Source organism: Porcisia hertigi, chromosome 36 (assembly GCF_017918235.1).
Source record: "Porcisia hertigi strain C119 chromosome 36, whole genome shotgun sequence".
Lineage (NCBI taxonomy): Eukaryota > Euglenozoa > Kinetoplastea > Trypanosomatida > Trypanosomatidae > Porcisia > Porcisia hertigi.
The window spans coordinates 3,113,958-3,129,272 of record NC_090595.1 but is presented as its reverse complement, the minus strand read 5'-3'; the positions used below and the strand labels follow the sequence as shown (position 1 = coordinate 3,129,272).

General features: G+C 54.0%; 4 protein-coding genes across 4 annotated transcripts; all 4 read left to right on the top strand.

Annotated features, from left to right (window-relative positions):
• Positions 1 to 1,286: 1,286 nt before the first annotated feature.
• On the top strand, positions 1,287 to 2,885 carry JKF63_00795 (uncharacterized protein; the record flags this gene model as incomplete). The annotated part of the gene is made up of 1 exon (XM_067896844.1): positions 1,287 to 2,885. One exon carries the CDS (start codon positions 1,287 to 1,289, stop codon positions 2,883 to 2,885), a length of 1,599 nt encoding a protein of 532 aa, XP_067753001.1.
• Positions 2,886 to 5,724: 2,839 nt separating this feature from the next.
• JKF63_00794 (uncharacterized protein) lies at positions 5,725 to 6,354 on the top strand (the record flags this gene model as incomplete). Its single annotated transcript, XM_067896843.1, has 1 exon — positions 5,725 to 6,354. One exon carries the CDS (start codon positions 5,725 to 5,727, stop codon positions 6,352 to 6,354), a length of 630 nt encoding a protein of 209 aa, XP_067753000.1.
• Positions 6,355 to 7,775: 1,421 nt separating this feature from the next.
• JKF63_00793 (uncharacterized protein) lies at positions 7,776 to 9,470 on the top strand (the record flags this gene model as incomplete). Its single annotated transcript, XM_067896842.1, has 1 exon — positions 7,776 to 9,470. The coding sequence occupies one exon, from the start codon at positions 7,776 to 7,778 to the stop codon at positions 9,468 to 9,470; it is 1,695 nt and encodes a 564-aa protein (XP_067752999.1).
• An 890-nt stretch (positions 9,471 to 10,360) lies between these two features.
• JKF63_00792 (uncharacterized protein) lies at positions 10,361 to 12,238 on the top strand (the record flags this gene model as incomplete). Its single annotated transcript, XM_067896841.1, has 1 exon — positions 10,361 to 12,238. One exon carries the CDS (start codon positions 10,361 to 10,363, stop codon positions 12,236 to 12,238), a length of 1,878 nt encoding a protein of 625 aa, XP_067752998.1.
• Positions 12,239 to 15,315: the final 3,077 nt, after the last annotated feature.

The following is a 15,315-nucleotide window of genomic DNA, read 5'->3' as shown; positions in this document are numbered from 1 at the left end:
GCGCACTCCTGCGGGGTGCGCCTGGCGTGTACCCAGCCAGACGCCAATGCAAAGCCACCTCTAGCAGGGGCCGGGAGGTGACGGGGGGGGGGAGGAGGCGGACGTCTGCAACGTGAGAGAGACGAGGCAATGTACCGCTACGCGCGTATCGATTGTCATCTCCGGGAGAGTGGTGTTGTGACGACGCCACAGGTCTGTGCTCTCCCTGTGAGGGGCCATGTGGCAGCGTGGCTCGAGCGTAGCTCACCCCCGCCCTTCCTTGCCCACTGGTGTGGTGCTTGAGTCTCCCCCCGAGGGATGCCGCCCCGTGGCGGGGCTGCCAGCAAACCCCTTGGCGCGCCGAGACCACGCGGAGATGACGGCGTCGACCACGGCTGCACTACTCGTGTAGCGGTGTTTCGCACCCCGCGGGTGGACCCGTGACAGTCCGAGGGATGGGTGGGGGGCGGGGGGTAGAGCGGTTCGGATTCGTCTTGTGGGATGTTACGTGACAGGGTGAGCTCCTGACTATTAAGAGGGAGTTTTGGGGTACTTGACATGTGCGGCGCCCTCGTTTTCGAAGATCGGCAAGCGCTTCTCTGCATCTCTTCTATTTGTTGGTGTCGTTCTCTCTCTCTCCCCCCTCCCCCGGGCCCTCATTGAAGTGTGCTTTAATTCCTGGTGTGTACGTGTGTGGGTGTAGTCTGTCTGTACCGCGACGCAGATCGACCCTCCGCCCTTTTTGAATCTGCAAGCTCTTCCAGAGAGACACCGTTCAGGTGTGGAAAGCGCACGTACGCGTTACTCCCTCCCCTCCTTTTTTTTCCGTGCGATTCAAAACGCACAGCGTTCTGTCTCTCTCAACTGCTCCCCTTCCCGCGTTTTTCCCCCTTCCAACCCCTTTCGTCTCCCACAAAAGCGCCGACTCACTCACTCACTCACTCACTCATTCTTCTGTCCCTCACCCTAAACAGAGGATCACTTCAGTTACTTCGAGTGCCTATTGGGGTTAAATACGCACGTGTATGTATACAGAAAGATACACACACACACACACACACAGGTCAACACCAACTTGACCATTACCGCCAGTGTGTTATTAAACGAACGAGGCCAACATTCCTCTTACCTCCAGACAAACAAAACAAAACAAAAACGCAATACCGTAGCGACAAGCTGAAGTATCCGGCATTAGAGGAGCTCGGGTTTTTTTTTTCACCCTTCTGTTTCTCCTTCCCGCTACTGTCACAAGTGTGCATTGGAGGCAAAGGGCAATCCAAACTTTCAAGCAAGGACAAAGAGAGAAGATGCTGCATCAATTCGAGGTCAAGAACCCGGCCACGGGTGCAGTGGTGGGCAGGTATGTGCCGGTGCATGCATCCGATGTTAAAACAGCTGTGGCGAACGCGCGGGTGGCACAAAAGGCGTGGGCCCAGCTCACGTATGAAAAGCGAGCGGTGTACGTGAAGAAGATGAAGGCATTCTTAGCTGCGAACGCTGAGCGCGCGAGCGATGTGATTGTGTCTTGCAGTGGAAAGACTCGTCAGGACGCTCTGGCAACCGAGATCATCCCAAGCGTCTTGGCGTGCGACTGGTACTCAAAGAACACCAGGAAGGTCCTGGCACCGCAGAAGCTGCCCCTCGGCTCCATCTTCTTTGCCAACAAGTCGAACACACTCTACTACGAACCGGTCGGCGTTGTCGGCATCATCTCGCCCTGGAATTATCCGTTCTCGATTCCCTTTGGTGAGGTTTTGATGGGACTCATGGCGGGAAATGCAGTGCTGCTCAAGGTGGCCACCAACGTAGTGCCTGTGGGTTGTTTTATTGATGAGGTGGTGCAGGCTGGTGGGCTGCCGGCGGGACTGTTTCAACATTTGATCATTGGCGGTGCGGAGGCTGGCACGGCTCTGCTTGAGTCCGGCATCAACAAACTTTTTTTCACTGGTAGCGTCGGCGTTGGCAAGAAGCTCATGGCCGAGGCGGCCAAGACACTGACACCGGTGTCTTTGGAGCTTGGCGGCAATGATCCGATGGTGGTGTTGAAGGACGCATCCATCGAGCGCGCTGTGAACTGCGCTTGTTGGGGGGGCTATCAGAACGCCGGCCAGAGCTGCGGCGGCGTGGAGCGCATCTACGTGGATGAGTCCATCTATCCCGAGTTCCTGGCGCAGCTGAATGCCAAGACGGAGGCTTTACGCCACGGCCCGGAAACGGGCGCCTTCGATGTGGACATTGGCTGTATAACAACAAAGAGTCAGTACGAGACAGTGGAAGCCCACGTGAAAGATGCCCTGGCGCATGGTGCCAAAATTGAGGCCCAGAGCTGCCCGTGTGTGCATTGCCCTAAGGACGGCCTTTTTTACCCAGCGACGGTCCTCAGCGGCTGCACGCCCTCGATGCGCGTCATGAGGGAGGAGACCTTTGGTCCCATCCTTCCTGTGGTCCCCTTCAAGACCGAGGAGGAGGCTATCCAGATGGCCAACGAGTGCACCTTGGCCCTCACGAGCAGCGTCCACTCGCGGAACCTGAAGCATGCTAAGGAGGTCGCGATGCGGCTCCAGAGCGGCGTAGTTACCATCAACGACCATCTCTACTCCCACGGAATGTCGGAGGCACCGTGGGGTGGGTGGAAGGAGAGCGGAATCGGCCGCACCCACGGCTATCTTGGGCTGAAGGAAATGGTGAACGCGAAGTGCATCAATTCGGACAAGGCGCTCTTCAGCTCGCTGCCCCGCAATCTCTGGTGGTACCCATTCAATTCTGAGACCTACGCCGTGCTTCGCAAGGCGCTTGCTTTCGCTGCCCCGACTAGCATTGGCGACATGCTCTCGAGCCTTTGGTACGTTCTCACGCACTGCACGTACATGTTCCGTCCGTGGGAGGTGAAGGGAAAACAGGAGTGAGCCGCCCAGACCACAAAAGAAGATGGTTTGTTCATACACGAAGGGGGCGGCAGTAGTGCCGTGGAAGTGCGTCGAAAAACGCGATACCGCATTACTGAGTTTGAGTGGCCCAACGGCTGCCATGAGTGATCGAAACCAACGAAAACAGCGCGCGAGTGCCAGTGGTGCTTTCCTTGACTTCTTTTTTTCTGACTTTTTCTTCCCCCCTCCCCCCCTCCCAAGCGGGTCTCTGAGGCGTATGGTCTCCCGAGTGAGCACTCCTCCAGTTTAGCAGGGGAACTCATGCCACGGCATCAAAGTATTTCATCTGTGCGTGTGCCCTGTGCATGGGCTCATCTAGCCGGAAAAATCCCCTCATGGCGAAGGGTTACGGGCCCAGGAAAGAGCGACATCTTTTTGCTGCCCCCCCCCCCCTCCGATTCGTAGCCGGGATCACTGTGCGCACGCGCTGCCATGCATGGCTGGCGTGGTGCTTGCCACCCAAGCGGGGAGGAGAGGTGGTGTGGGGGGGGGGAGGGTGTCCAGGGAGCCAGGCGAGTCGATGTGATGTGCAAGCACGGCAAGTAGAACCCCATAGCATGGAGCCTCAATGCGCACACGTGTGCGGAACGTGCGGCGTCTCCTGCATCTGAGGCAGGTAGGCCGGCTGGTGCCTCGGCCACTGGAAGCGTGGGCGTGTCCACCCCGTATTGTACCACCGAGTCGTGTGAAGGGCAGTGTGGGCGCTTTTCCACACCGCTTTCCCGCCTGGACTGCAGCGAGCTGAAGCAGCCGAGGGGGCCGACACGCGAGGGGGGTGGGATGCGGGGCCTTCGCCTGAAGCCGGACGACACACGATCCTTGTGCTCATCCTGCCGGCGCCTAGACGACCCCCAACTGCTACCCCGCGCGACGAGGACCAGGGCTGGCCACGTCGGTCTGGCGCTGAATACACAGCGCGTATCGGTCAGATGAGGTGCGCAATGACAAAGGGGGGGGGGAGGGGGGGCACGCACGACCGGATGGGATGGAGACCGCTTCGTCGTACATGACTCGAGTGAGGCCCCGGTGGGCTGGAAACCGATGAGTTGTGGCCGTGTTCGTATGGGTGCCAACTTGTTGAGAGAGTCGTACGATAAAGTAAAAGAGTACCCCGACCGCTTGTTGACACGCTCTGACTTTGTGAACCATTTGTTGGATTAGGGCGTCTGTCGTTGGGCTCTTGGGCGTGTGTGCCTGGGGGGAGAGGGGGGGAGGGGAGATGTGACGGCTTGACCAACACGGCTGACGCTCTTATCGAGAGTGAAGTTTCTCTTTATTTGATTGCGAGATAATTTTGTATCGTGCACTGGTCGCTGACGGCCTTTGCTGTTCAACTTCGGGCCGGACGTCCCGTTTGTGTTTGCTTGTTTCACTTCATATACGTATACGTACGTATTGCATATTTGTGTGTGCCTGTGCTTGTGCAGCTCCCCATTAGTGGGATGGTTTTTTTTGCTTTCCTATTTTTCGCCCCCCCCCCCCCCCTCCACTGCCTCGCCACGGAGGCAGTGCGCCTTTGCACTAGTCCATCGGCTCTTCGCTCTTCATTTTCTGATTTGCATTATATGCATGAAAAATGTTCGTGTACGTTTGTTCGTGACGATGAGTCTTTCATGCGCAGACCTTTGGCGCTTATTTTGATCCACCTTCACGTCTTTTACGACCCTCCGCACTCGCCGTACTTTGTTCCTGATGGGCACGCTTCCACTGTCTGTTGTGTTTCTTCGGAGTTTCTGGACGCGGCGTCACTTCATGTAGCTGTTCTCTCTTCGCTTACATTCTTTTGCTTTTCTTTCTTTCTTTCCGCCTCCCTATGAAGTGCGCGCTGGTGCGCTCCTTTTCACAGTCGTTTACACGCCGCACATTACACGCTGACTCTTTTCCCTGGAGCAAAGACTCTCCATTTCTTTTTTTGTATTGTCGAGCTGACAATGACAAGGACGATGGAGGGGGTGGGGGTCGAGGACACCGCACCCAATATGTTGAAGTGATGACTGATTTCCAATGAAATGTTTGCTTCTTATCACTTTATCTGAACAATCACTTTTCGGCCAAACTGCAACACTATATAGTCACCCCCCAATAAAGAAAGGGGAAAGCGATGCATTAGACGGGGGGTACACCTCGTTGCATGGCCCTCCGAAAGCGCAGACAACGCTTCCATATATATATATATGTCCCCTCCCCCTCGAGAACGGAAGATTCCCGAGAGTGGGGTGGGGTGGAGGGATGCAGTTAACACGGCGCGGAGAGGAGGGGGTGGGTAGGGTGCCACATTTGCATGCGAAGTTCTCTGTGTGTCGTGGTGGTAGAGACTACACATTATACGGCTCCCACAAGCGCATTGTTCATCCCCCTCCACTGTGAAACCTCGAATTTTGTTTATTCACTCGACCTTTTCTTCCTTCCCCTCTTCCCCCCATTCTTGCCTCTTTTTTCTTTGGTGTCGAACCACGTGACCTTTCTGCTTCCGTGTATCTGGCGCACGTAGCAGTGAATATCACCCAATTATTATTTTTTCCGTTTCTGCTCCTGCTCCTATTCTCTCCCTCTCTCCGCCCTCCACCAGCACACTTACGCGTATTTATCCTCTCCAAAGTTGTCTCGCGTGAGTTTTCCCCCCTCCTCAACGTGCGCTTGTAGAGGGGCACACAAACACCAAGTCGAAACAAAGTGACCCCTATCGTTGTTCAACCGCACCCCACTCTGTGTGTGTGCATACACAAACATATATATACATATACATATATATACATACAGTTTCCGAGTGTCTTTCTGCACCCTTTACCGTTCCAGATAGCAAGAGCGTGGATCCGGAATGGCGTCCATTGGGATACCGCCTGAGGACCGGCAACATATCGATTACCTCGCCGATCTCTTCGCCGTCATTATCGCTATCGAGCAGATTGAGAAGGCGAATCGCCGCGACCTCATCACTCAAGACCAATACGTCTCTACCGTTCGCCGGCTTCTCGAGAAGTATAAAAACACCGTCGTGCACCTTCAAAATGCCCAAAACCCGTACTTCACGACGATTGACGACTTCTTTGACAAGTACTGTACGCGCTGTCCAGCGGCGCGGGCAACGATTCGAGAGGGTCCGATTAGCAGTCCGAACGAAAACAACGCTCGCTTTCTCGCCCGACAGGCTGTGGAGTGCAGCGACCACTTCATCACGTTGTTGGACTCACTGCGCCTCCAACAAACGTCTGTTGACGTCCTCAACCCGCCTCTCGGAGATCTTCTGCAGGTGCTGAAGAGGTTGGACCTGAGCAAGGAGGATTTTTGTGTACGGCTGCAGAAGTGGCAGAAACGTCTCGATAGCATGAACGCCGCGGACATGCTGGATGAGTCCGCGACGCGTGACTTTGCGTACGACCTAGAGAGGGGGTACGCTTGCTTGAAAGCTTTTTTGGAAAGTGATCCGACGCTATCCAAGCGACAATGAGAAGAAAAAACGGAGGGAGCTGTTGTTTTTTTTGTTTCTCCCTCGTTCTCACTTGCATTCTAATGCGCCTGTTTAGTTGCGGCATCGACGCCGCTTTCTTTTCGGACCTGCTGCTCCCCCTCCTTATGGTGTGAAGGAAAGATCCAAGGATGTAGAGCACTACGGGTCTGCGGCCAAACATATTTTCTCTTCTTTTGTGTGGTGAGCTGATTTATGTGAAATTGTGGAGAGGGCAGAGTTTCTTTGTTGTTGTCGTTTTGGGCTACACCTCCCCTTGGTTTTTTTTTTCTTCCTTTGTGCCCGGACAGATGTTCTGCTGGTGGTTGCTCTCGCAATGAAAACGAATGCCGTCGCGGAAACGGGCGCTAATGTCTCCCCTCTTTTTTTTTGTTACTTCATCAAAGCTGCTTGTGATAATCCCCTGGCCACCCCCCCCCCCCATTCCCGGTCTCTCTGTCTGTCTGTCTTTTCGTGGCCGCTCGTCTTGACCTCTTATTTTGATTTCATTTCTATCGCTTACGGGGTGTAAGGTCAGAGAGAGAGGCATCCACGCTCGCAGACATCGTCGGGGGAGTTGGGGGAGGGCGAACTGGTCTATGCGCACAGAAGGAAGTGGCTGCTGCTTTTTGCCATGTTGAGGCGTGAAGAGGATCACCGTCTTTCACTTGATTGCCAACTGAGCAATCTCCGTAGGCAAAGGGCACAGCTCTGTGTTTTCTCTTCTGTAATATTTGCTCGTGTCTTTCACAGCTCCCGTTCCGCACAACCACAAAAAAAAACGTGCTTGCGATCTCGGTGGTGTAGAGGGGTATATACCACACGGGGTGCCCCCCCCCCTCCCCCTCCCCCTTCCCCCTCTTGCTCATTCCTTCACACAATCCACCGTGTGTCCGCAGAATGTCACCCTTCTTTCTTTCCCTCTCCCCTTCCCTCCCCCCTCCCCTCCCTGCTGTGGCCTCTCTCCAGGCTTTATGCTCTAATGCACAACTTAACTTCCCCTTTTCTTTATTTCACATCTTCCACCGAAGCAGGCTGACCAGTGCACAGAAACTTGGATCCGGGTGGCCGAGGGCTCTCTTTTCAACATTGACCCCGCTCCTGGTCGATCAACCACAAAGTACATCAACGCAGACATCGAACTCTCACCCCCCCTCTCCCCAGAGCAACAGAAAGTGCTTGAGAAAAACATTCGGTGATTCGCCGGGTATTCCACCTGCTTCCAACCTTCTCGGCGTGCGTCTTTAGTATATATATATACATATATATATATATATATATATATTATTATTATTATTGTTGTTGTCGGGGCGGTGGAACAGTTGATCTCTGGCGGTGGTGGCGCTGCTCCTCGTGCTTAGGTTGGGTCGATTGACACCTTCACGGACAAAGTGAATTCACCCTAATTTGCCCGTGGTGTTTTGATGTCTCGCTACGTTCCTCCTCATCGCCGTCAAGCAGCGGCATCGTCCTCAGAGGATCTCTCCTCTACCAGCTCGGTAGCCTTTCAGCAAGAGGCATGGCGTGCATTGGGCCGGAGCATCACTGGGGTGATAAACAAGGTGAGCAAACACAACCTTGAGCAGTCGGCTGTGGAGCTCTTCCGAGAGAACCTTGTGCGGGGGCGTGGCTTGTTTGCCCGCAGTATGATGCGCACACAGCAAGTCGATCCGGATCTTACCCCTGTGCTGGCTGCCTTAGCCAGCCGCATCAACAAAGACCTTCCCGCGGTCGTTGAGCTGCTCTGCAGGCGCCTTGTGGTTCAGTGGAACCGCGCCTATCTACGTAAAGACTGGCGGTACGTCGAGAACGCGAGTCGATTCCTCGGGTGGCTCTTTATACTGCATGTCGTTGAGGTGGATATCATCTATCAAGTACTGCTGAAGCACTTGATGGCCGAGAAACGGAGCGACGAGGACATTGATCAGGCGGCTAGCCTCTTCAGGGAAACGTTTAAAGTCATGTCGCTTCAAGAGCGACGCTCTTTCCACGAGCAAATCTTGACGCCTTTCCGAGACCTCCTGGCTATGGATGACGAGGAGTTGCGGCTGTCTTCTCGCTCCCAAGCGGTGCTCGAGTCGTGCTTGAGGGAGGTGCAGGAGTGGGAGCGGCGAAAGGAAAAGGAGGAGGCCATCCCAGAGTACCTCGTTCTCTTTGAATTGGAGATGCAGCAAGCACATGAGATCGACTTGGAGGAAAAGTACCCGACTGAGGATGCACTGGACCGGTACTCTTTCGATGCGGAGTACGACGCTCACGAGGAGCAGTACGAGGCAGTTCGGAAGCTGATTCTCGGCGAGGACTGGGAGGTGGAGCTACTGCAACAGGTCGCTGACGCCGAGGTAGACGAGGACGAGGAGGGAGGCGATCAAGACGCCGGCGAGGCGGCTGATGGCCCAACGACTGGGGAAAGCGCCCCTGCATCGGATGCCGCTTCATTTCCCTCCCGTGCTGACCTTGATGCGTCAAAAACCCTCATCGACGCTGAGGAGCGCCAGCTCCGCCGTGAGGTGTATCTGGCGATGCGTAGCAGCATCCGCGCTGATGAAGCAGTACACAAGATTCTGCGGCAGATGCAACCGCAGACGGAACGGACCATCTGTTTCATGGTGATTGAGGGTTGCTGTGAGGAGCGGGCCTACCGCAAAATGTACAGCATGGCAGCGGAGCGGCTGTGCAAGAGCAACGGGCGATTCCAGGCGTTCTTTGTGGAGGCTTTTCACGCACGCTATGAGAGCGCGGGCGAGTTGACGTTGAAGCAAATCGAGTACACGTGCAAGGTTTACAGTCATCTGCTCCGCACCAACTCCCTATACTGGAGCCGTTGCTTGAGCTGTCTTGATATTGTGGAGAATAATGAATCGCAACGGCTTATCATCCAGTATCTCTTCAAAGGGATGGCAGAGGAGATGGGCATGTCCGCTGTCTTGGAGAGGTTCCAGACCGACGAGGAACTGCGGTGGCACACCCAGCGATTGTTACCGCTCAATCAGGGCGTCGAGGTGCTGAAGGGCGCAGTGAACTTGTACGTGGCGATGGGACTGCCCGAGATGACGGCACCGCTACGAGTAGCACTCGAAGAGGAGCGGGCGGCGCACAAGCGTGCGCGTATGGACTAGTAAAGCAGTCTACCCCCCTCTTTTCTCGGTGAACCCATTGTACCCTCACTCTGTTACTCTCGTTGGATCATTCTTACACAACGGATTAAAGCTCGAAAGAGGCAACCAGTAACTCATTTTTTTCGGTGCGGATTTGATGATCAATTGATGTGTCGCATCCGCTGTGCGCCTCTCGTGTTTCTTCGTTGGCACGCCTGTACAAAAAAAAAGAAGGGAAGGGCCTTTCGGCGTCTCTCTGTGTGTCCCCTTGCGGCGTGTCGGGTCCGTTTGCACTCCTTTGCAGCAAGCCGTGGTATATTCTGTGTGCGTGTCGGCGAAACGTTGGTTGAGCGACGCTCCCGCTCCCCCTCCCCTCCCCCTCTTCCCGCCTTCCTCCCCTGCCGGGGAGGGAGGGGGGGAGGGAGGGGGGGGGGGGGCGGACCACGCAGGTCTTGAACATCGCTCGATTGGGTACCAGTTGGTGCATGGGACACTTCCTGGTACGCCTGCCTTTTTTGGATGTTGCAGCTTCATGTTGGTTTTTCTTCTCTACGTCTCTGTTAATCTCCTCCTCTTCTCTCTGTCCTCGATGCCGTGTGCGCGGTTTCTGCAGCCACTTTACTTTGTACGAGCACGGTGCTGGCGCCTCTACTCCGTCTTACCCCAACCCTACCTTACTTGCTACCCCACGTCTTTGTGTGCGGTACAGGGCGTGCTTGGCGGTCCTTCTCTCCTCGCATAAAAGATTGTCTACACGTATACACGCACACACGTGCTTGCAGTGATATATACACAGTCACCCGAAAACCTTTTTGAACCCCCGGAAAAGAAAAAAGTTAAGTGAACGTCGTTTGTATTGGTTGTCATACGCTTCTTCTGATCTCTACTCTCTCCGTGTGTGCCACTCCACCATGACGACGAGTCTGAAAACAAGCTCGTGCCGCAGCTTCGTGCGCGTGCGTCCCTTCACGCCGGCCGAGGCGAGGGTGTGCCCCGAAGGAAGCGCCATCCCCCGTGGTATTCTCGAATGGAACGGTGATAACATCATCTCTGTCCTAGACCCCCAAAACGGCTTTGAGGTGCGCCACAACGCCATCTTCCCGGTTGGTGAGGTGCTCTGGTCCTATCAAGAGCCGGGGGATGTGACCTCCAAGTCCGCCACGAAGCAGAAGGTTGCCACTCAGCAGGTGGTGTACAACCGCGTTGTGGCACCGATGATCCCGGCAATCGTCGAGGGCTATAGCACCGCGTTTTGCGTCGCCGGTGCCAGCAGCAGCGGGTGCTTCTACACCCTCTACGGCGACGAGGCCGAGGGCGCCAGTCGCGGCATTTTGCCACGCTTTGCGGAGGACATTCTTTCCCACTTCAAGGAGAGCGCGGAAGCCAACTGTACCCTCAGCGTGGAAGTGGAGGCGGTGGACATTTCTGGTGAGACCTATGTCGATCTCCTCGCCGCAGGCCAGCGCGGGGACACCAACAAAGCGGCTGCGGGTCCCCTGAAATTGCAGATGACCCCCACTGGGCCGAGGCTAATGGGTGCTCATAGTGTCGATGTGGAGAAGACGCAGGAGCTGCTCCAGATCATTCAACAACTTCATCACATTGTTGCAAAGCGAAACTGCACCCACACCGTCTCCCTCCGCTTCACCGAGACCTTCGAGTTTGAGGACCCGGAGAACCCGGACCAGTCCGTGTGCAAGTCACGTCACGTCCATGTGTTGTTTGTGCTCCTGCGTAACATGCCATCCGCTTTCCAGCGCTGCGTCGATGTTGCTGTGGAGCATGACAGCGGCGAGAACCCGTTGGCAAAGGTGCCGGTGCGCGAGACCGCCTTCACGAAGCTGTACCCGTCGCTACTGCAGCAGGGTTTTCACTTGAACATTATCTCGTGTCTTAACCCGTATTACGAGGCGATGCGGGATGACCTCAACACGCTCCAGTTCAGTGTAAAAGTGATGAATTTGAAGGGAGCTCCGCAGCTGTTTCACGATGAAAGCTTCGTGGAGATGCGCCGACTGGCCGACGAGGTGAAAGACCTGCGAGTGGAGGAAAGAAAAACACACGAGGCGACGTCTGTTGTCCAGCAGGAGCTGAACGCGCGTGAGGTGGAGCTCATGAAGCAAGAGGCCAAGTATAACAAGGCTGCGAAACTGGCGGTTGAGAAGCAGCGCCGTGTGAAGCTGGCGACGATTGGCCGCAACATGGAGGCGGAGCGCTCGAACCGTGTACGCAAGGAGATGAATAGGGAGTTGAACACGAAGAGGGCGGAGATCAAAAGTTTCCAAGAGTCGCAGACCGCCTGCGAAGCGGAAACGATGCAGCTGATGCGCGACGCCGACGATGCGAAGGTGCGCGCTGACGCGATGGAGGCCAAGTTGCATAAGCAGCAGCAGAACACGGCTGTGTATGAAAAACGCCTTAACGAGTACAAGGAGGAGGATTTGAGGACAAAGCGGATTGAGGCCTTCAACATCGCTTCCCCGGATGAGCAGCGGGTTCTCCTCATCAGTGAATCAGAGGAAAAGCAAAAGGCCGATGCTGAGGTCCAGAGAATTGAAGCGGAGCGCTCCGTTGCAAAGACGCTTGACACGATCAACGAACGTATACGTGTCATTCAGGCAGACTACGATATCGCCTACAAAGCTGCTGCCCCGAGTAGGGAGAAGCAGGAGTTGGAAGAGGAGATTGCGAGGTACGAGAAAGAGATGGCGGATGCGGAGCAGGAGATGCGCCGTATGCAAAATGAGCTCGACACAAGACAGCCACAGTGTCAGTGTGCCCTCATGTAGAGTGAGAGACTTTTCAATTGTTCTTTTTGCCCCCCCCCCTCAAAATGAAATGGGTTTCAGTGTGCTTGGGTGTTTATTGGTTCACTTACACACACACTACCAGACTTTTTTCCCCCATCCCTTTGCACGATTTATTACAAGCCTCCTCCCCCTCCCCCGGTGAATTCGCTCATGTTTGATCAGGTGAGCGTCTCCGCCTTTCTTTCTTTTTTTTTTAGTGAATTGCTCATATATTTTGATTGCGCTCCGCCTGTTTTTGTTGCCTTTTTTTTTACTTGACACATCTCTCAAGCATTCAAAAGGAAGCAGACAATGGGTCTCAGGCGAGTAGGACGTGCGAGTGCTCTGGTGTGCTCATTCAGCATTCGTGGTGGGTCTTCATCCCTAGTCTCTCTTTCTCATGCCCACCTACTCAGATGTCCCTATGCTCTTATGTGTGTGGGGGGGGGGGTATCGCAGGTGCGGGAAGGATTTTGGGATGGTGCTGAGCAGCTTGAGTTGGATTGCTTTCCTGTGTAGCAGATTTGTGCTCTTCCCCCTTGTGTTTTGTTTCTTTGTCAGAAGCCTGTAGTGGCGACGTCGTCATGTGCGTACGTCACGCTGGCATTCCGCCCCTTTGTTTTGAAAGATGTGTCTCCACGATTGCTCTTGCACGCCGTCACCTCCTTTTTTTTTCTTGGAAGGAAGGAGGGAGAGGGTGGTGGGTGGTGGTGGTGAGGCACTTTGCGGGGGGAGGGGGGTTGTAGCTCTCCCCCCTTTGACTTACGATTGCCCTACACGGTGACGCATACTTTTTTGACTTTTAAAAACATGTTTCAATTTTTGGTGTTTAGATTTATGTGTGAATGTGAATGTGTGTGTGTGTGTGTGTTTTGAGTCACAGAATCCGAGACGCTGGAAAAAAAAGGTTCATCTGTTTTACCGTTCGTCCACCCCGACGTTTCTCTTATGTTTTCCTCTTATGGCGTTTCTCTGCACTTCTGGGCAGAGAGGTGATTCGCTCGCCCAGGCACGCACACAGGCAGAGGGAAAACCAAGTACTAAACAGCGTTTTTTTTTTGTTGTTGTTGGCTTGTTTGTATCAGTTGTAGTCATGACCTGTATTATCGTTCCTTGTGAGTGCGCGCTTCCTGTATGTTTGACTCGTCAAACGTCGCGTGTTCCCCTCTCTCTCACCCTTTTCGGTCTCTTTCCCCCCTCCCCCCCTCTCTTCTTTGTGTTTGAGCCCTACATTCAAACTTTGCCTTGGTTTTAAGGCTAAGCTTTGTGCCTGCATTGAGGCGTGCGTGTCTGTTCACTAGTGTGTAGGTCTGGGTGGGTGAAGTGGGTTGTGGTCGTCTTTTTATCCCCTCTCCGCTGTCTCTTCTCGTGGCGCCACTCTTGCGTGTTGGAACAAACAGAGAGAAGAGGGGGAGAGAAGCGTACATTTACACACGCTTGCACGAATGCGCAATATATATATATACATACATATATATTTATTTTTATGGTCTTTATTTATTTATTTGTTGTTGTCCACGTCTTCGCCATTGTGTGGGGTGTTGAGGTCATTTCGATGTTCGCAGGAGCGATGGTTTACTTTTGTTTGTTTTCACTTGTTTTCCGTCATCTCAAGGAACAAAGGGTGTTGAAGGGAATCCGCGAGGGTGTGTACTTGGAGACAGGCACGGCACGTAACTCCTTCTTTTGTACACGTACTTTATCGCTTCTTCTCTTGGTGATCGTTTTTCATCTCTCAACACCTTCAGCATCTCCCCCTTCCCCCCCATTGTTTGCAATGCGCATGCGCGTGTTCCTTGTTGGGTTCTCTGTTTCACATTCCATTCCCCCTTTTCTTACAAGCAGCCACATACAACCGCACACCTGCACGCACAAACGCAGTAAGCAGTGACGCACACACACACACACTTGTATCTTTTTCTATATGGATATTGCTCCCGCGCTGGCGCTGTTTCTGGGCCGTGTCGGCGCATGCGTGTCTGTTAATGAGCGAGTACCCTTACTTCAAAGCAGATCTCTTGGGAAAGTGTGAATCGCAGAGGTGTCTGGGGGGATGATGATGCTTGGCCCATCACACATGCCTCGTCTAACTTCTGTAGATGGTGAGTGAGGCTGCTAGTCCTTCAATGCGGGGGAGTGGGGAAGGGGGGGGGCGCATTAGAGCTGGGCGTATCGGATCGACTCACTCGGTTATCCCCGTTGTTTTTTTGTCTGAGATGAGTTTTTTTCCGTTCTGGGGGATGTCACAGTAGATTTCAAGGCCACGTGGCGTGAAGCGGAATACTTCCAGGATATATCGCTTTCCTCCACCAAAGGAGGGTGTTGTCGTCGTCTCCCTGAAGAGCCACCTGGTGCCACTGGGGACACCACCACCCACTGCGCTCGAGCGTTGTTTTCGACGTAATGCATGTGTGTCCAGCATCACCCATCAGTCACGCCGTGCTATGACAGACTTTTCTTTGCTCTTTTACTTCATCACTACCTTTTTGGTTTGCTTTGAATTTTATGACTCTATATGTCGTAATCCTCATACCCCCCCTCCCCTTCGCGCGTGTGTGCGTCTGTTGCTCTCGGTACCCTCAACTGCAGTTTTGTATGTCCAGAGAACACGCTTAGTCGCCACATTTGCTCTCACACGCACACACACACACACACACTCTCTCTCTCTCACGCACACACCTTTATCGCTCGTGATCCTTTGTGACTGTTCGTGTGCGTCTCGGTGCATCTGCGCGCGTTTGTGTATTATATCCGTAGAGCACACTGTGGCTGCCCCCAAACAAACCACACCCTCTTCGTGTCGATCTTGCATCTCGTTACTGGCAGGGTTCCACCGCCTTCCCTCAAGGTCAAGCCCGCTCGTCCCCTTCACAGCACTCCGTGTGTATATTCATATTTGCATTCCCTTTCAATTGCGTTGCTTTGCTCTCTCGCTGTCTATTTTGGCTTCTACTACGATCACAATTGCCATTTTACACTCAGGTAGACAACGCCATCATTTGAATAGGCTTTCTTTTTTTTTTGTTTGTTTTTACATGAGTCTTGACACTACAGTGCCTTTGTGTTGTTGTCATATT